Below are 20,411 nucleotides of genomic sequence, written 5' to 3'. Positions count from 1 at the left end.
GCTAACGTCAGAGTCATCGAAAAGATAAAGAAACATTACCTAATGTTAATTTAAGAGTACTCTTGTCGTCTAAGGAATTCTTCAAAGCATTCAAATCTAGCATTTTGCCTAATCTACATAGACCTCTTTCATAATGGCCAAAAAAAAAATTATTTTTTTGTTTTAATGCTAATAAGCCTCTCTAGCCTCGCTACTTGGACTAGCGAATTTCAAAAGAATTTTTGTTTCAAAATGAGGGCGGTAGGTCTAGTTAACATGACGACAAAAGAATGTAAAAGTGGTCTTTTAACTGGGGGATTACTGTCTGGATTTAATGCGATGAGCTGTGTAAACCTCACATGGGGCCCCGTTTAGTCTCAACGACAACTATACCTGTGTACAAAAATAGAGTCAACGTTTCTGTGCATCATTTCACAGGAAAGACAAGGTGAACTTGAACATCAGAAACAACGTAATCAACTGGAACTACAAAAGGCCAAGAAATTAGCAGAGATTGAGGTAGGTTGTCGTTTTGGAATCATGGAACGGCCGCTAGATGTTAGCCTAGTTCTTGGCTGAAGAGTGAAAGGCTAAAAGGAAGAATGAATGTTTGATAGGAAGAGCAAAGCGTTTGTTCCATTTGACACTTCCTCCAAAGCTAACGGCCTTACTTCTCAGTTCGCTGAAGCGAACATCTGGAACATCTGAGATGTTTCGGCCGGGGATCGAACCCATCGCAGCCGCATGTTGGATTGGTACGTTGCCAAAGAAAAACAAGACGATTTTATTTTTGTTGATCAAGTACTTTATTCTTATTTTTGAACAGCCTGCAGAACCAGCGTTTTTTGGCAGCAAAGGCTTGTTAAAGACTAGCTTGTGTACAGCCGCCCGCTCTCCTCAAACATTTCAGGAGAGCGGGCGGACGTACACAGGCTAGTTAAAGACTAAATGTTTCAAACACAAGTCCGCCATTTTAAAAAAGCAGAGTGGGATTGGCGCGAGATAACGGAGGGGCGGGGAAGGGAGGGAAAAATTGATCGTCTTCTCCTCTTGGAACATTTTTTCACTCTCCCCAGCTCTCCAACACTTACTATTCAATATAGCAGGCGTTATCCTTCTATGCCCATCAAAATACAAGGCTGAAGTTTTAAGATCATCATTCATGTTTCCTGGGAAAAATGCAAAGAGAAATTTAATGTTGAGGTTGAGTCAGTTGCTGGCAATTTTTTTTCGTTTGCTCTACAGACCAATAAGCTTTCAGCAATGGCCAAAGCCATTGGTTCAAAGACGATCAGCAAAATAGCTTGGTCAGGCCCCGAATCACAGGTAAATTATGTCTTAACAAGAGGCGATCGACAGTCGGCCTTAATTTCGTCAGTAGTAATTAATAATTATTTTCTTCCTTGCATTCCTCCTATTTATTCTATAGCATTACCGTTCTAGTGTGGTATTTACTTAGTGCTCACTCTGTGTGAGTGTTCTGTATTGTATGTGTGTATTTATTGCATTTTAATCGGGTCAGTTCCGCGGGATGTCCCTTGGGTATCAATCGTGATGCCCTTCGATCTCAACCTCGTTCCCAGGGTCCTTTCTCGAAGTAGAGAAAGGACCCTGGGAACGAGGTTGCTTCGATTTCAGCGTTTGAACGCCATCTTGGACTGGCACACTTGGCCTCGATCTCATGTGATAGGTTGAGGCTTGCCCAAGGGAAGTCAAGGTTAATTAATACATAGCTGGGTGACCGTTCGGGCAATACCCCGTGCTGTACTCGTTGGGGAATCACGCTGTTCGGCTATCCAGCAAGAAAGACTACTGATCCCACAAAACTGATATTGCATTATAACACCTGCATTCCATAATTGTTTTAAATAAAATTACTAGCAACAAGATAACAGTCAAAATACTTATAGTGTGATACCTTCATTACTGAACAAATACTAGAAAGGGGTACAAAACGATTTTCCCCAAAATATGTAACTACTTTCATGCAACCTTTGTTTAAATGCAACCTTTGGTTGGCTGAAAAGCTCTGTATCCTTACTTCAAAAGACCCGGGATTGTTGAGTAAACTTTCTGAATTAGTAACCAAATGCAGGCACGAAAACAAATTCTACGCAGCCAACCAGATCAAGAGCCTCCGCGGTAGTACCATTAAGTAGAGTAGGACATTGGTATTTAGCTTTTAGTCTGATGATCGCTTCGGCGTGAAACCCATGAGTAACTGAACTAAAATAGTCCAGTATCCTGCTTGTGTATAACCAGTTTCAAATGCCTCGTCAATGACAAAAGGCACCTCACTACTCCTTGATAATTCAAACAAATCTGGCTGGATGCCCTTTTTAACTCTCCAATTATTTCAGGCAGCCAGGCCTCTCTCTCTATTTCTATTAGTATATCAGTTACTACAACTCATATTCTACATGAACAAAATGGCTCAAATAAAACTTTTACACCATTTATTTCTCTGGACAGGCTGGCCTTCTCAAAGGACTGGGAATTCAGAACGTGTTAATCACCGACGGGTGTACACCGCTGAACTTGTATCAGGCCTCTGGTGGATTTGCACAGGGAGCAATGATGCGCTGATGGCAACAAAAGCTAGGCCCGAAAATAAAGTTATCTAGTGGACCATTGCTGTGTTAGAGCAGCCTCGTTTTAAAAGCGAGTTTAAGTGCTAGAAATTTCTTGAGGAAACTAGATTTCGTCGCAAAAATGCTGCAATCATATCAGCTTCGAAAATAGAGTCACGCAAAAATTGTAAGATTATGGGCCTGAGGGCAATTAAGAATTAATTTCAAGCGTATTTTCAAAAATTTCACAATATTTGGAAAACTTCGATAATATAAGTGAAATTAATCCTTAATTGCACGAGGGCACATGGCAATTTCATGTTTATCACATATAAAGGGCAAAATTATTGAGGGAAACCCGTCCAGTGCCGCAGGAAATTACAATCCACACCCTCCTATTTTGTTTAAGTTCAATTCAATAATCGTTGCTGTCAACAGAAATAGCGCTTAAGGACGGTGCCTACTAATTAAAGATATTTTTGCCCCGGTGTGTGATTATGCTGGAAATGCAGATCTTAACAAGTGAAATCCAAAAAGAAAATTGGGTAACCACGCATTTTTAAAAGATAATTCGTGAATAATATTTGTAAAAAGCTTTAAAACACAAAGCAATGTATGGCGTTCTTTCTCAAATTGAAGCTTAATTATGTCTCAAAAATGCATGGTTACCCCCAATTTTCTTTTTGATACCAAGAGTACTTACTAAGATCTACTTTCTCCGGATAGTTTTAAACCGCGCAAAAACATCCCTGTATTACTCAGCGTCACCGATAGGAAATCCGAGTATCTCTAGATGCGCAGAACGTATGCGCAATAACAATAGTAGGCACCGTCCTTAAAATGTATTTTATATGAGGACAAAAAAGTAGTTTAATCTGGAAGAAGATTCTCTTGTAAACTGTTGGCAACTGTTAACCAAGTAATCATGTCCTCCGTCTCAGCCAATCAGCATTCAGTAATTTTGGCCCGTATGTGATCATTTTTGTAAACTTGAGGAGAACTTGTGGCGTACAGAACTGGAGTAACGTACAGGAGCTAAATGTTTGGAATGGCAGAAGGATGAGAACAAATTAAAACTTTGTAATGAGAGGATTTATCTCAGGTTACTTCAGTATTACAATCAACTATCTGACTTTTCTAAGAGGGAGAACTAACTCTTTGACTGGCCTTTTAAACATGAACTCTTGGTTGGCGACTGTCAAAAACCCTCAGGGCAGAGTACAGAAGAAAATTACATATGGTGCGGTCGCCTGAGATTTGAACCCGTGACACATCAGAGAGGCCAGTTCTCTACAAATGCGCCAACCGGGCCCGTCCAGTAAAGTCATTTTTGTCAATTAATTTATGGTCACCACATGAGCCTCTCAACTAGGATCATCCCATTGACCTTATTCCTGAAGAACGAAGACCACTGTCATAGGCGCTGTTACACTACAATTTTTCGTGCAACTTGTCTCGCAACGCCATTTCTACAAACGTTCTCACATTACGAAACAAGTTGTTTTATGGGTGTTACACTGAGCAACGTTTCATACAACTTCTCTCGCTGCGATGATCACACGAAGTTAAAGAAACATTTTCATTGGCTGGTTGCCGCAAACCGTCACGACACAAGTTGCAAGACGTGTTACACTGCGCAATGCTGAAAAAATTCGTCATGCAACTGCTGCAGAAAGTAGAGCTCAATTCTACTTTTCGCCGCAACGGTTTCTGCAACTGGCCTGGCAACGTTTTTGGCCGTTGCAAGGTATGTTACATTAGGCAATGATTCGTGCAACTTGTCTCGCAATGGCGTTGCGAGACAAGATGCACGAAACATTGCCCAGTGTAACAGCGCCTTTACACTTAGTCATTGTAATATACGAGTCAAATCGAGGCTTGAACGTTCCCCCGGGCAAACACCACCCAACGCGCTAATTTTGTAGATAAGCCATGCGGGATGTCGACACTGCGAATTCTGTCCCCAAATTTAAGTCGTCAACTTCTGAGTTCCGGTCAGTGGGACATTTCTTCTTAGCGGTAGTTTTACGTATCGTCAAATGCTGCTGATAGCATTTCTAGACCTGTTGTTTGTAAGTGATATTAAAAGTTGGAATGCGTACGCCATGATGCAACTTCCCATCATTTCTGGGTGAAGGGCTTTGTATGTTAGCTATGCCATGCTACTGAGGCCCAGCAAGGTAGAAACAGCTGTCCATGGCTGCTAATTGACCGAGTGAAATGGGTGGGCGCATACGTGATGAGTTGGCCACACCGGGTTGGTGTTAGTGTGTCACGTTGCTTTATTTGTTGGTTTTTATTTTTACTTTTAACCTACGATCAGGCGTTCCTATTCTTTAGAGAGGGCGCGGCAAAATACCTCTCTAAAGAAAAGAACGCCAGATCGCAGGTTAAGCAACCTTGGTCTAATCGAGCAAATACGCTGAACAACATGCTTCATTGGTTTCCCGGTGGGGGGGGGGGGGGGGGATTGCTTAGGTCAATTTTCACTGGGTATGTTGCCGCTGGCCTCTCAGAACCCCTACCCCTTTATTGTCTATTTTATGGCCAATTATAGACCCCATCTTCGTCACTTTTGCGACCCCAACTTAGTCACTTTCTGTTTATGCGCATAAACCCTACATAAAGCCTTTAAGTTGTAATTTCGAAACGGAATGTACTGCGACTAGTTAATATTAAATTAACAGCGCTTTAGTTCTTTCTGTAACAACTTTTTTTTTTTACCGCGAATCTTTCCATTTTTAAATCCCACTAGCCAGACTTTTCTTACCCCCAAAATCCCGACAATTTGCGACCCCATTCTAGTAACTCGGGAACTCTGTTGAAAATGCAACCCCATTATAGTCAATCCAGTCTTAAAATGCGACCCCATCCAGTGGCACATCCCCCAGTAGCCCACTAATAGGAAGTATCCCCCCCTCCCCGGATTGGCTTTCATTTTTTTCGAAGCGCAAACAACTAAGGATTTTAAGGCAGCTTGTTCTCACTTCTCTCTCTGATGAAACATCGGCGAAACAACGTGGCACATAACCGACAAAGTCGCGGCACGGGGAGTGTATATGATCAAAATTGAGCACAAAAGAAGTAGTTATTGTTTTCGTTTTAGGACTCATAACTCCGCGCACAAATCACTCGCGAGTTTCTTTGCCGAATCACGCCTTTTGGTGCTTTGGTGCCATTGACTGCCGCATCAGGGTACCCCAGAGGAATTTTCTTTCAAGGTCAGAGAGAACGCTCGATGATTCGAAAACAACGGTTGAGGACAAAAAATATCTATTCTCTAGTTGCACAAATCCAATAATACACCTCTTTTACCCCCACCCCCACAAAAAAAAAATGCATAGGCATTGTTTTTCTTAGGACATCGTCCTGTCCCAGGAGAAATTGCAAACAACGATTATGCAACATTTTGGGGGGTAAAAGAGGTGTATTGAACCTTCTCTCCGACCTTGGAAAAAAATTCCTCTGGCATACCAGGGTACTCAAGAGTACCCAAGGTTACGTACACCGGTTGTCAACATTCCAGATATAAAATTCAGCATGCATGTTTGGAGTTTAAATTGTCGCTTCTCGGCTGACTTTTTCCAGCTTAAGGAGGGATTTCTTATTGACCGATATAAACTTGGAATGTTCTGGAAAGTATGGTCCAAAACTGAGTGCAACTTAAAAGATAAAATCAAACGAAATTTAACAACCAACATTGATCTACGAAAGAGGTAATTTTTCTAATTCTTATCCATATGAAGTTTCAACTCAAGTTTCCATGTTTTCCGCTAAAAACATTAAAAATGCAAATTTGGCTTCGTGTTTTGTTTTTCAATAACAACAGAAGATATCCTGTCGTGAAAAGATTAAGATATGTAAATTAACCAGAAATATATGAACGTTGCCCTTCAAGAGAAAATCGCTATTTTTTTAAAATTAGTCAACGTTTATAAATATATAAATGAAATCGAAAAATGATAAATGTATTATATTTACATCTGATTTTTTCGTGTTACCCATTAACAATTTTTAGAGAGTTGGGGGTGGTCAAAAATTTACTCATTAGCAAACTGTTTTTCATCTGTCCGTATTTTGACGTGGGGTGGGAAAAACATCTGCCTTCATCGAGGAAAAGCCGATAACAGCGAACAAATTAGCATACAAATTTCGCTTGAAATAATCATGGCGTTGTCTGTTTCGCATTAATCTAAACCAGAAAGTGATAGAACGCAGAGCTTCAGTAGGGGATTTTCGGCGAGAACAATGAATTGGATGTGTTTTTTTTCTTGAAGTTATGTTCCTAATTCTAACAACATTGGCGGCCTTTGTCCAATGCCTCCAATCCCAGAATATTAAATTACAATAGCCCTTTGTTCAATTATTTTCCTTGACAACTGGCCTGCATAATTGAGATCGAATGTGTCGCACTTGTCTGTGCGAACAATAGCCACTGGAGTCCTCTTTTGTTTGGAACTTCCGCTAAACAGCGTGCTTTCAATTCCTTGCATATTATTGGCTCGCTAAAGGACAATGCGGCCCACACATTGAATAGCCAAAAGCAAAACATATATTGTTCGATTCGGCATTGTTCAAAGTCAGCTTGGATTGCTACCGTTTGGTTCGCTGTACGTAGTGTTGAAAATTTGCCTCTGGATCGACATTTGAAGATTTTCGACCGGAATTATAGAACTCGCGCTTTTTCCTTTGTATCACGTGTTTCCTATTCCATCACGTGATTCAAAGAAATGTCATTTCTCTGCCAGTGATATTGAAGTTGTGATCAAACTCAACAATGGCCGCGGTAACGACTGCAGTGAATAACGCGATCACAAACGGGCAGCCTGAACTAGGGGAAGTGAAAATCGAAAAGGTAGAACAAATAGATACTAATGATCAGAACTTTAACTGGAAAATTACAACGACGGCGCCCTCATTTGCCGACGCGAACACGCTAAATGCCACCGTAACAGCAGAAAACACAGGAACAGAGGACACTATTGCCTCCGAATGTTCTCAAATCGATGCCGCCACTTTCAAGATAGCTGGTTTGCCAATAAAGACTCAAATTATGCCAGGACCGTATTCTGAGGTGCAACTGCCGAAAAAGGAAAATCACGTTAAACGGCCAATGAATTCGTTCATGGTTTGGGCGCAATCTGCGAGGAGGAAACTTGCGGAGCAGTACCCTCATGTTCACAACGCCGAGTTAAGCAAGATGCTGGGCAAACTATGGCGAATGCTGCCTGCAGCCGAGAAGCAACCTTACGTGGACGAAGCAGCCAGGTTGGACAAACGACACAAAGAAGAATTTCCAGATTACAAGTATCGACCCCGAAGAAGGCAAAAAGCGGTGAAACGACCATATGTACAAGCGCGAGTGGCAATGACTCCAGGGTGGGCTGGTGGGCAGGCTCAAACTCCGATCGCAATGAATGGGACAGCAACGATAGCGACTCAGAACGGCGCGTTTCCACCAACAGTCTTAACGCAAAATTCCCAGGTGGCTCAGGTTTTCCCACAAGGATTACAACAAGTTCAAGCAGTAAATAGCTCGGGAACTGTGACTTACGCCCCGATCGGCAGTGTCGGGTATGTTCCAACGACTCCAATTCCTGGAGGAAGCATGATTTTACGACCGACGTTCGTTACAACCGCGGTAACGAACCCAACATCTATTCAGCCTACCCCTACAGTAACCGTACAAGCGGTTAGAAGCACCGTGGCAACGACGTTTCCCACTCCAAGTTACGCTATCCCTTTGACTCAGTACGCGGGTACACCAATTATACTTTCCAGCAACAGTGTCAACAACGTGGTTAATTCCACGGAAAACAATTCAGCGCCAAAAAGTTCGGAAAACGGAGCACTTAGTACGGTCAACATCACTGCGTCCATAGCTGGAGCTATGAACAATAACTTCCCGATTATTTCTACCGTTGTGGCGTCGACTTCGGATGCCGTTCATCATTCTAAAAACGCCGAGGACCCTTCTAATGAAGAGAAGAGGGCGAAAACTGCCATCGTTACAGCAACTGGAGATGCTCCAACTGAACGCTCAGCTGTTGACCATCCACAGAGCATTGAAGTAAAAACCGCCGAAGGCTGTCGTATTTAAGCGAAGTTGTATATTCATTTCCACGATATTTCCACAGTATGTAGAAACTTTATTAGTTAAACAAGAATCTCTGAATTGTTTATTTATTTACTCGTAAAAAGAAATCGTAACATGGGGTTATTTGGCCATCTCTTACATGCCGATCATGCTCGATTGGTAGTCTTTGTTGGGAACTAATACATTGTTCCTTTGTCTTCTCAAGTGAGGTTTTGTACACGTGCTTTCTTCCTCGTGTTGTGTACTCAAATGTTGTACAGCTATATAAATTTAGGCCTACAAACCAGCAGCGATTGTGTGCAAAGAATAGGTATCATATGTTTTGCCCAGTGTTTTTAGCACGTCATCACATACGAGTATTGTTGGGTGCTTTTGTCGATCGTCACAATGCTCTCTTGGTAAACTTATAAGCTTACATTGTTCGCCGTTTCTGCGTGGTTTTTGTGCAAAAGAAAGGTCAGAAAGAAAGATCAGTTTGTTTCTGTTCCAGAACAGCAAAGTACTCACAACATTTTTAAACCGAAAATTCTAATTATGCCTGCGATTTTACACGCCTTTGTGTAACAAGGTGTGTCCTACAGTTGGAGCAATTTCGAATTTCTACTTTTTTTACAAACATTCGTAAAATCCATGAATTCAATTGCGAGAGTTAAATTTCTACAAACGTTGATCACCGACCTTATCAATTTCGCTCGTATTTGTTGTTTTGACCGCATTTTTTTACGTCAAGGAGTGTTTTTTTAGGATAGAAGGAATTACAAGTTTAATTCTTTGTTAAAAGTAATTCAGTACATGTAGTCAATAACCTAAAAAAATGCGTCAATTTTTGTCCATCACATTATCTTCAGTATTGCTTGGTTTTCATTGTTTTAGAGCTAAGGTCTTTTTGAATAGCCTAAACTGTGAGGCAGAAATTATTTAAGACTTCCGTGACGAAACCTCCTCTAGATTCTTTGCCTGATTTGGTATCATTTAATAGGGAACGCAAAATGTTTTTATGAACATCAAGTAGTTGTTTTTGTGCTATTTATCTCATTATGCCAATTCACCAGAGAACACTGGGCAAGCATAACGTCTTATATGTAAGTTTTAGGTGTCCAATTGTATCAGAAATACTATTTGACCTGAAACGAAAGGCTCTGGTTTAACTTTGCTTACTTGTAAGCCAAGTACGGCAAATTCCTAGGAACAATATCTTTATCCCAGGAAGAAGATCAATGTTGCAATATAATAATATTATTTACTTGTCATGAATTACCTAACAGACAAAGTTCCTGTAATGAATACTGCTTAAGTGCTGTTCGCAGTAGAAAAGATGGCTCTTTTCCAAGTTTGGCAAATTATGTATTTATGTTATGATCACATGTACATGTGTCCTGTAGGTTTCCACAGTTTTCTTTAAGTCTCATTTGAGATGTCAATCATGTAACACAATGTAGTAGTGTTTAGGCATAAATTGTTTTTATTTTCCTGGTCAGAGTGCTACAATGATTACATTAAATGCGATCACTTCTCTTCATTCCTCTCATTTTAAAACTTAAGGCCTACACTTGGAGAAGAATAGCTCGTTATTTAAGCTGAAACTAGATATTTAATACTCTCAGTACTAACGATAAAGAATGGTCTGCACCTTAAAATTGAAAAAAAAAAAAGGAGAAGGGATCTATTTTATCATAGTGGCACTTATACAGTTGACAAATGTCCTTAGTTTGGACAGTCTAATTGATTTTTAGGGTGTGTTTGATTGGGAATGATTTCATCTTAAAATCAGGATCTTTGCATTTCCAATCCAACACAAAATCTGAAAACAGATTTTGTCACTGATTTCAATAATTGAAATCTGTCCTGACATGGATTTCCAATTATTGAAATCAGCGACAAAATCAGTTTCTATTCACATTTAAACAAATTTGACCATGTGATATTTAACTTTCAACATGTTTCTTTGGGTGTTTAGATGTTTTAAAGGTAGTTGGAAACTGGAAAAAATGCCTGCATATGTAATACACATAATGTGACACAACCCATGTGGACAGACACAAAAAGATCCAATACTAAAAGAGCAATATTATGATAAGTCATTAACTTTATTCAGTGGTTTTATTTAACAGATAATCTTGAACATGACCACAACCCATAAGTAGCCTTAAGTACAAAGGGTTAAGATTCTAATATAATTCATAAATTTAGGTACACTTTTAAATGCTGATTAGCCTGTGAAGCAGCCACAGATAACGCATAGGAAGGTTAGCAACATTTACAAAATTTTCGCAATTCAGTAGATGCTAAATTAATGGTAGGACTGATTTCAAGTAGTTGAGAAGATTTTTACCATAAATGTTACCTCAAGATACTTCATACCTCTGGTTACTATGTAACTGTCAGAGTAATCGGCAAACATTGAGATTAATGTGTTATTGTTAAGCATGTGTGCATGAGAAAGCAGGTTCTTTTATTTCATGGCATATATATTGTAACAACAATGTAGTGATGTGTTGAGGTCAACTCACATTCATCTCCATGGAGCATGTGGTGAATGTCAGGATATAATGTTTGGGGAGTAGTTTAAAAGGGTAGGGTGGCCTCTCCCCTCCCATCACATTAGAAGTGTCTCTTGTCAAATTAGTTGAAATCCTGATTTTCATAGTAGAGGTGTTGTGATTGATCCTTCAGTTCAATTCATATTTTTTTGTGTTTTCTGTACCAATTTTATTATAGCCATTCAATTCAAAACACTCCTGGGAGCCCTCAATGAAACCAACACCAACCAGAACATTATACATTGACGTACAGCTGCTGATAGTTAGTGCAAGCTTATCTGCTGCATTTAGAAGGTGGACTCTGTAGCTGATACATTTTTTACTTTTGGTTTGCATGTAGTAGAGGAGTTTATGTTAAATCCCATCATTTTTGTAGGCTGGTTAGAAACATTTGAGTAATTTAACTGACATGGTCATGATCAAAAGTCAAGTTTGAATAAAAGAGATTTCAATCATTACACCCTCTCATGAGAGCACTGTTGAATACCAGGCAGTTTTCATACTTAAAAGGGCTATGTAAAGTTGTTGGTCAAGCCTGTTGAACTTCCATTTACTTGATTAATACAAACTAAAGGAGATGTATGATTTATTTTTGTGGAGAGATTATTGGCCATTTCTTCAAAACTGAGAGCTTGAAACTTGCCTTTAACTCCTTTATCCATAACAACAGAAAAAAAGATCCATTGGAGTACCAGCATTCTAATTGGAATCTGAGTAGCGCATTACTTAGACAAAAGGCTAATGCATAGCCTCATTATCAAAATCGTTGGCCCAGAAATGTTGGTTGGACAGGGAACACTTACCAATAGACAGAACCATGGTTGACCTCAACATCCTTTGTCTTAATAATGGTGAATGTAATTTGTAGTGCTTATCTCCAAAGTGGCGATCATTGTCCAAGGAATTTTGTCATAATATTGTCACTTGTAATTAAAAAGATTATGAAGGTAAAAAGTTGGTTAAGTTGTTTTTGTTTTCAAAACAATTGACTGCTTGAGCACAGTCAATAACATTAACTTTGTAAAAATAAACATGGAATGTAATACAAAAGCGGCTCATTTTTCCCTTCTGTTTTCAACTTTTTGCCTTCATTCTGTTTTTAGCTTTTTCACTAATAACACAAACCGACAAAACAACCAAAGAGTGACTTTGCATGGTATTTTCCTGCAGCCCTTCAATTTGTTAATTTCCAAAAAAATTGACTTAGTGATAAGATAACAGCAATAAAGACCTTAATTTTAAAACAGTAATATTTCCCCACGAAGTTTTTGAGGAGAGTATGGGAATATAATTGCACTTTATTGGGATTTAAAGGAATAGCTGTAGATGACCCATGCACCTTAATTGCATGTGCATAAGATTAGATTAAGTGAACTAACAACCCAGTAAAGATCAGAGTGATCATGCTAGAGAATAGGCACAGTTCCTTTAGCAACATGATCCCTAACATGTGTTAATATAAATTTTGATCAACTTGAGGGTTTCTTAGGTCATTAAGGAATGTACCTTGATGTTTTACGCAGACCTGGTTTTAACTGAGCATTTGCTGTTTTGTACAGTATACCGTTGACATTTGTACAACCCATTTCAGGTTCTTTAGTATGATAAGATCTAATGGTAGCTGGTTCTGCATATATGTACATCTTAATCTGAGAATAATTATTTAATTTGTTTTTATCCAAAATAAATGGAATGAGAATCATTTTAGGGTGTTTAGTTTTCCTTGTGCCCTAATATTAAGAAAGCAAGGCCTTGTGATTTAAAACTGACTTTTCATAAAGGTCCCACAATAAAAACCAACACTAAGCACCTTCCCTTGACTAAGAATATTGGGGGTAGAATTATTATGGGTACCATCCCACTATTTTAAACTTCCAGCGATCTCAAACGATTTCCATTAGAAGTTGGTAATAGGTGGGTACTGTACATTCACTTGAGAAACAAGTGATTTGTTAAACGTAACTATGAAGGCAGGTTTACCACAAAAGAGGGAAATACTAGGATGTTCTTTTTTCTTTCATTCAGCACAATGTGTGGTTTCTTTACTGCGCCTTTCAATAACATGAGAACTCTAAAATTCAAAGCTCAATCAACAAATAAGTTTTTTGCTACCGTCAATCAAATGTTCGGCAGCTCCTCCCAGCTTCAGACTATGTTGACTGAACTGGGCTCAACGATGTGATTTGATTACTGTGCACTCGACAGTAGTCGGAAGCTTGGAGAAGCTGCCAAACATTTGATTTTTGGTAGCAAAAAACGTATATTTTGTCGGTTGACCTTTGAATTTAAGAGTTCGCATGTTATTGAAAGGCACAGTAAACATCTCAAAGTTTTTTCCCAAACCAACATGCTTCATGCCATTTGTACCTGAGAGCATCAAATATATTTTTCTGGCAACTAACCTCTCATGATCTCAAGAGGATGTTAACTCATTGACACCTGGACTGCCCCCATTGACAAGTAAAATCGTCTCTGCACCAAGAGGTTTTCTCCAGGTACTCCGGTTTCCCCTCTACTCAAAAACCAACATTTGACTAGATTTGCATTAATTGTTAGTTTCAGTTTACAGTGTCCCCAATTAGCGCTCCAGTACTAGACACTCAAATAAAGTTTGTTTCCTTTCCTTTCTTTTCCTTGGTGTTAAGAGTAAAATCTAAGTCCCTCTCCTAGGAGTCAATGGGTTAAATTCTGCATTTCACAGCAATGGCTTTCCAAGGGTTAAGTGACATTTCGCCCTTGGCCTCCTCTGCAGCTTATTCCTGCTCAAAATGGAAACCTTGAGTGATGGTCAGAAGGAATGTTAACAAAAGAAGGGCCTTTTTTATCTTTAGAATGCCCATGACTGGGAAGAAACCAATCAACTTTGTTATTAAGTTCATTGTGGGACTGTGGAGCAAAGGAAAGAGGATTTGTGTTTTGTTTGACATCACATGCCTGTACCAATCTCCATAACCCCCAACGATATCTTTGTGGAATGAGAATCATTTGAACAGAACCAAATGCCTTGACTGATTTCCAATTTTTGTTTTCTAAAATAAGTAGCCTTTCAAGACCAAAATATTCTTACAGCAGTCTTGGCACCTTCCTGTTTTAGTTTTTCTCCAGTTTGGTGATCATTTCACACATGGCAAGTAAAGAAGGCCCTTGGCCTATCCTTCATGTTTCGCCTTGTTCCTCTGTTTGATATTCTGCCGCACAAACCAACCTGTGAAACGAGTCACAAAGGGATATAAATGCTAATCTCCCTGAGGGTAATGAGTAATGAAAGTTCAAAAAATCTTAACACTTTTGGATTGGATTGAATAGGCCAGTTTTGTATTCTCTTGAGTGAACTGAACAAGTAATATTATTGTACTTAATGTAAACCAAATCACAAATTATTACAAAAAATGTTGTGATGCAGTGAAATGGATTCCATACAACATTTTAAGATAAAGACTAAAAACCAATATTTTGATGCTATCCTAACAGGCTAGTCCAAAACAATGAGAAATTCTAAAAATACTAAAAGAAAAATGGACATCCAAGTTAAAAGCACAAAATTTTTTCACTGCATAAACTTTTTGCCTTGATAATGATATTGAGATGGGGTCAAAATGTTGTCCCTTTTGTTTTTTTAGCCTTTTTTATCTTAAAATACTTAAACTACGGAATGTTTTACTGAGATTTTTATAATCAAATTTATGTGTTAGTATAATATAGGTAATCACATGATTTCAAGCACAATATTTGCAATAAAACAGCACAAGTATTTTTTTCAAAGAAGAACAAAATTAGCGAGTGCAATAAGGGTATTTGAAGAAAGTTACAAGAGCTTATTTATTCCAAATTGCTTGCGTAAAATCATGTGATTACTTATTAATAATATTACACGAAAAAATCCAAGATGGTTGAGCAGAACTGACCAAATAAGGTTGGGACTCAAACTCGAGGAAGAGGTTCTTAATAGAACACAATCATCCAAAAAGAATATGCCAGAACTGAGTATTTGAAATTTCCTGTGGCAACGATTTATTTTTGTTGTTTAGGGAATCTCCCCTTAAAAGTATAGTGCTTATTTGTCATCTAGGACATAAAAATGGACACTTCCCATACTTGTAAACTTTGCCTAGTTTCCTTTTCAGTTTCACATGGATTGCATGTACTAACCCCATCGCATGTAAAGATTACTGTTTTAAAGAGATTAATATTGATTGATCGGTTGATTGGAGAACCAAAGTGGCAATACGATTATGCATATTTTACTTTAAAACCTCAAATGGCATAAAAATAACGATTTAGATTTATTAATATTATTGATTGGATTTATTAATAAGATTGATTGATCAATTTACTGACTGATTGATTGATTGAATTTGTGCTTGTTTGATCAACTGAAATGGTGATAACTTTCGCTCCCCACTTCATTTGAAACTTGAAAGAGAAGAAATGATAGGGTTAAATACATGTTCTGCATGGGCCTTAAAAAAAACACATTGCTCACTCAAAACTCTATTTTTATTTTAACTTGTTAGGCTATTCTACATTAATTTTCTTCTATGTTAACACTAAAATGGCAACATTTTGTTACACTCTTAATTAAATGAGGTTTAAAAAGTTAAGCTTACACCTAAATATATTTTTCTTTAAGTTACTGGGAGTCTTGTAACATGAAAGAAAATGAAATTTCAGTACTTAGCTAAAGAGAAATACTATAAAAGCAAGAAACGTTGATTTGTTAAAATGTGGTATTGTGTCTGGTAAGAATAATTTGGCCAAATTCTCATTCTTTCATAGCAGAAAATATCCATTTTACCCAGCAGAGGGTTCTTTTTATCCCCTTCTACTAGCATTTCTAATGACTTACAACCCCCCCCCCCCCTCCCCCATCCCCTGGGATGCAATTAATGATAATAATTTACAAAGAAACAACACAATTCCTAAAGGTCCCACTCGCCCATTAGCGTTTTCAGCATTAAGGCATAAATAATTATGATATTATTTAATATTAAATTGATGATTGAACTTTTGAAAGTTCAGCAAAAAATATATACAAAAAAATAAATATGTTGACACTAAAGCTAGCAAACAACCTACTGTCATTATAAACTTAGCTATAAGTACAACAAAATTCAAGTTATATTGCATTAAAATGTTATTGCAAATAAATAATTATTAGGCAATGTCAATAAGAAATACATCTGCATTCAACAAAATCAGTAAGGCATAAGTGACTCAAAACAATTTGTGAACATTTAACAGGTAAATACAGTAGCTCATGACCTTGAAGCGTTCAACTCTGGTTCCGAGCTGGAGTTTTAGTTTAAAAATTTCTTTATTTGGATATAAATTAGCTCATGCATTTTCCCGTGCAAGCAGTTTCAATCTTATTTTGTCCATATTTGGGCATAAAATTGGTGTCCTACAATCTCCAGCTTTGTTCCAAGGAAAAGAGTTGCAAGCTACGCCACTCAAGATCACATGCTTCTGGTAAATGTTACAAACTAAGCCCAACAACATGTTTCACAAAGTTTTTCAAACTGAGTTAGCAAGCCAGCCGAAGAGCTGGCCACCATAAGGTTTCTCGTGCAAACTAAATTGATAATGAACATTGTTTTCCAAACTTTCTCTGTTTCACAATTGCCATTCAAATTTGAGCATTTTATATGTGCCTTTTATCATTACTAATTTATCAATAGTGTAAGAGTGTAAATCTCTAGATAATATTCATAATTTTTAAATTTTAACATGAGCAGGTACAAAATGGACTGGATCAACTCTCATCACTCACCTCGGACCATGCAAAAAACGGTTTTGTAAGCCGAAACTATTCAACCTTTGCCCCCCAACTTCACCAAGGTTAGCTTAATGATTAGACATAATTATGGTTATTTCTTGAGGCCTTATCATTTTTTTACGTCATCGATCCAAGGTGAGGGATCCGATTGATCCATTCTGACTTTTGTACCTGCCTATTTAACATTTAGGGTGGCTTCATATATACTAACAACATCGTAAAAATTCGAAAGCCTCAAACCCATCTAGAACGGACACAGTTTGCCCTCCGATTGCACAGAAAACACAAGGACAACTGTACATAGAGGTAAGTGAAGTTTATTTCTACATTTACAGCTTATTTTAGCATTAATTTTTATAAGCTCAAACTTAATTTTCCCATACAAAGTCTATTGATCATGGATGTATACAAAACATGAACCTGGTCCATGGATTACCCTTGTGGACCACCCCTCATTTTGTGAAGTTACAAGAAGAAAGTTCTTCAGATGAAATCAGAAACCCATAAGAGTTGAAACATGTAACAGCCCCTTGTGTGCTGGGAAACAAGCTTCTGAATATTCAGTTTGCTAAGTACCATATTTGGAACAACAAGAGCGAGGGGTTTCCAAATATGGTACTTAGCACTGAAAAATTCAACCAATCAGTTCGCACTGAATATTCGGAAGCTGTGAATGCACGTTACACGTTTCAAGCCTTATGGGTTTCTGATGAAATAGAGAAGCGATCCATGCACTTGTATGGACAAATTAAACAGAAGCCCATGACCAGGAGCGAAAAACAAGTTAGTTTCTTGTGATTCATCATTGAGCTCCTGCGGGAGTTTCATTCACAGGAAATTCAATCCAAAAAAATATCGCAGTTTGTGAACACAACATGACAGGGATATAGAGTTGTTGTTCATTATGGGCTACTGATTTAAGCAAATGTCTCTTATACACACCTATACCACCTATTTGATAGCTCCAAAGGGATTTGTCTATAACTTGCATTTCAAATAACACACTTATACTTACTTAATGACACTTACTTTCATTCATCGAGTCCTTCACCGGAACAAATGAGCCCAACAAATTGACCTGCCGCAAACTGAGTGGCTTCATAGCTCAGTTGGTACAGAGGATTGCACCAGCATCACAGCGGTCATAGGTTTGAATTCAGTAGGAGCAGGAACCTATAACCTGCATTAAAGCCAACTTAATTTTTCAGGGGTCTATAGGAGACATTATTCCTTAAATAATTTGTCCAGACAAGTGCAAGGATCACTTCCCTCTTTTGTCTTAAGATTTTTCTGCATGTAACTTTACAAAATGAGGGGTGGTCCACAGGGGTAGTCTATGGACAGGGTCCATAGACTGGGTCCAAAGGGGTCCATGTTTTGTATACGTCCATTGATCATATACCAAGCTTGGGCTCCCTGTGTCTGGATAAGATTCAAAACCTACATAAAGAAGGACCAGGACTTGCAATGCAATGACCTAAGAAAATTAGAAACTGTTTGACAATTGGTTAACAATAACTCATATAAACTAAAGTTAATTACAAAAAATCTTGCCACCTTTAAACATTTGAACTAAAAGGCTTAGGAAACAGTGCAAGTTTAGGGTGCATGATATTATAATAAGGCAGACATTCCAGAACAGTGTTATCACTTGCAGTGAAATCATTTATTTTAATTAGGTTACTTAACTGTATCAAATAAGTTATAAATAAAATGGTCAGTCACATTTCTTGAGCACTACTGTACAAATAATACTTTAGACAATGAATTATGATTACAGTTTATACAAGAGTGTATTATTTACTCTTTATTTATTTTTACTCCTTTTCTAATATTCTTAATTACATGCAATTAGTATTGTTAACTTAAGCAAATTCAGCCAGTCAGCTGCAAGGTTTTAAGTGCAATAAACTATTCATCTATCTATGTAAAGTCACCCAGTCCATTACAGCTCTGGTATTTGAAACAACATCTCAGACAATAATTGCCACAGGCATGTGGGTTTTACAAACTTAAAACTGACAACATTTAACCACATTCTCGCCATTTGATTGCATTTTTTCGTAACTGACAACTGATAAATCAGGGAAAAGGAGAGAGAAAGCATGCAACGTCAGTCATTTAAATGTTAAAATGCATGGACTTTTTCACAACTCCCACATGCCTTTTAAAGTCATGTCATAATAAGTACCAACTAAAATCACTTCATTTCTTGCACCTTGAGACAGAAAGGTAGCAAGCCTTTCTTTGATTTTCCTCCCCTAAGCCGCAGATCAAGCCACTTCTGACTGTTAGGAATGGTCTTGTCATTCAAGACTTCAACATCATAACTGTCAATATCAACCCCCGATAATGACGACAATACTGAACTGCTACTCATTGTACTGATGTTTGATTCCAGTTCAGGATCATCATTATCATTTGGCTGCTGTCTCTTTTTTCTGGGTTGCAGCATCAGAAGACGGATGGCACCATCAAGATGTCGAAACACATCCAAGTTTAAAAGATGGGACTGCATTTCTGAGGAAAGATTACTCGAGTCTGAAGCTAGCCACACTTTAACATAACTGAAGTCAAGACTCAGCTGTTGGGCACCAATGAAACTGAAAAAGATGTATGATATAAAGACAAATAATTAACAAAAAGCTGGCTACAAATCCTGCATTTTGGAACACAGACCCGTTGTGAAAATGGCCATGCAAAGAATACAGATACATTACTATTTGAACAAAAATACTTTTACATCCTCAGCTTTATATAATTTGCATTCTGTAGAATATCCATCTTCAGCCATGAAGGACATCAGTGACGAGATAACGGTGATCAAGAATTATATATTTCAAAGTAGCTGTGAATAACAGTCATAAGCAACCTGTGCATGGTGTGATTACATGACATAACAGGATACCAGAAACAATAACCTATTGTTATGTATCTTTTCCTTTCGAGAAAACAAGCAACCACTAACCCCTGAGTGGGGGCTTGTCAATGACTGGATGGTGAGACTGGGTGGCAGGATAAGGTGAATTGGCTGTCAAGGCTGCAGTGTGATTGTCCATACACTTTATTCCAAAATGGCCGCCATTTAAGTATTCTTTTGTTTTCTTGCAAATTGGCCCTTTTGGTCTCGCTTTCAAACACAAAATTCAAAAGAAAATTTAACCTTGAACAAGGCCAAAAGGGCCAATTTTGGAATAAAGTGTATTTGCAGCCCTGTGGTTGGTCAGTTGGACATAAAAGTCTCGTTTGATCTCCTAAGATGGACACGATTGTGTCAAAACTTCTTTCCTTCTTCTGTTACAACTTCATAGCTACGCACCCCGACTTTTCTTTTCACTCGAGCCTTCTTTAAGGGTCCTTGCTTGAAGCATTCGGGGGATAGGTTGACTTTGACGACATCTCCTGATTTAAACTCTAGGGGGTCACAAGCTCCTTTGTTGTAGTACTTG

At 38.2% G+C, this 20,411-nt stretch overlaps 3 protein-coding genes across 4 annotated transcripts in view; 2 read left to right on the top strand and 1 right to left on the bottom strand.

Moving 5' to 3' along the window:
- LOC138043971 (major vault protein-like) overlaps nucleotides 1-3,637 on the top strand; it is a 32,178-nt gene extending 28,541 nt beyond the window's left edge. For both annotated transcript variants that reach the window (XM_068890505.1, XM_068890506.1), the window contains 3 exons: nucleotides 418-498; nucleotides 1,225-1,305; nucleotides 2,452-3,637. In XM_068890505.1, coding sequence (XP_068746606.1) covers nucleotides 418-498; nucleotides 1,225-1,305; nucleotides 2,452-2,565 — 276 coding nt within the window. In that variant the 3' untranslated portion in view covers nucleotides 2,566-3,637. The remainder of the gene's footprint in view (nucleotides 1-417; nucleotides 499-1,224; nucleotides 1,306-2,451) is intronic.
- Nucleotides 3,638-7,048: 3,411 nt separating this feature from the next.
- On the top strand, nucleotides 7,049-11,644 carry LOC138043970 (uncharacterized). The gene has a single exon (XM_068890504.1). It carries the CDS (start codon nucleotides 7,327-7,329, stop codon nucleotides 8,647-8,649), a length of 1,323 nt encoding a protein of 440 aa, XP_068746605.1. The 5' UTR covers nucleotides 7,049-7,326; the 3' UTR covers nucleotides 8,650-11,644.
- A 613-nt stretch (nucleotides 11,645-12,257) lies between these two features.
- Nucleotides 12,258-20,411, bottom strand: part of LOC138043968 (coiled-coil domain-containing protein 142-like) — a 33,727-nt gene continuing 25,573 nt past the window's right edge. The window contains exons 6-7 of the mRNA XM_068890503.1: nucleotides 19,181-19,565; nucleotides 12,258-14,391 (exon numbers count right to left, since the gene is read on the bottom strand). Coding sequence (XP_068746604.1) covers nucleotides 14,305-14,391; nucleotides 19,181-19,565 — 472 coding nt within the window. The 3' untranslated portion in view covers nucleotides 12,258-14,304. The remainder of the gene's footprint in view (nucleotides 14,392-19,180; nucleotides 19,566-20,411) is intronic.

The sequence above is a fragment of the Montipora capricornis genome, chromosome 3, assembly GCF_036669925.1.
Source record: "Montipora capricornis isolate CH-2021 chromosome 3, ASM3666992v2, whole genome shotgun sequence".
Classification (NCBI taxonomy): Eukaryota; Metazoa; Cnidaria; class Anthozoa; order Scleractinia; family Acroporidae; genus Montipora; species Montipora capricornis.
This window is presented reverse-complemented; position numbering and strand designations above follow the sequence as displayed.

What these genes read in the sequence shown, in the direction of transcription:
- LOC138043970 (XM_068890504.1), top strand. Translation starts at nt 7,327, where the DNA reads ATGGCCGCGGTAACGACTGCAGTGAATAACGCGATCACAAACGGGCAG.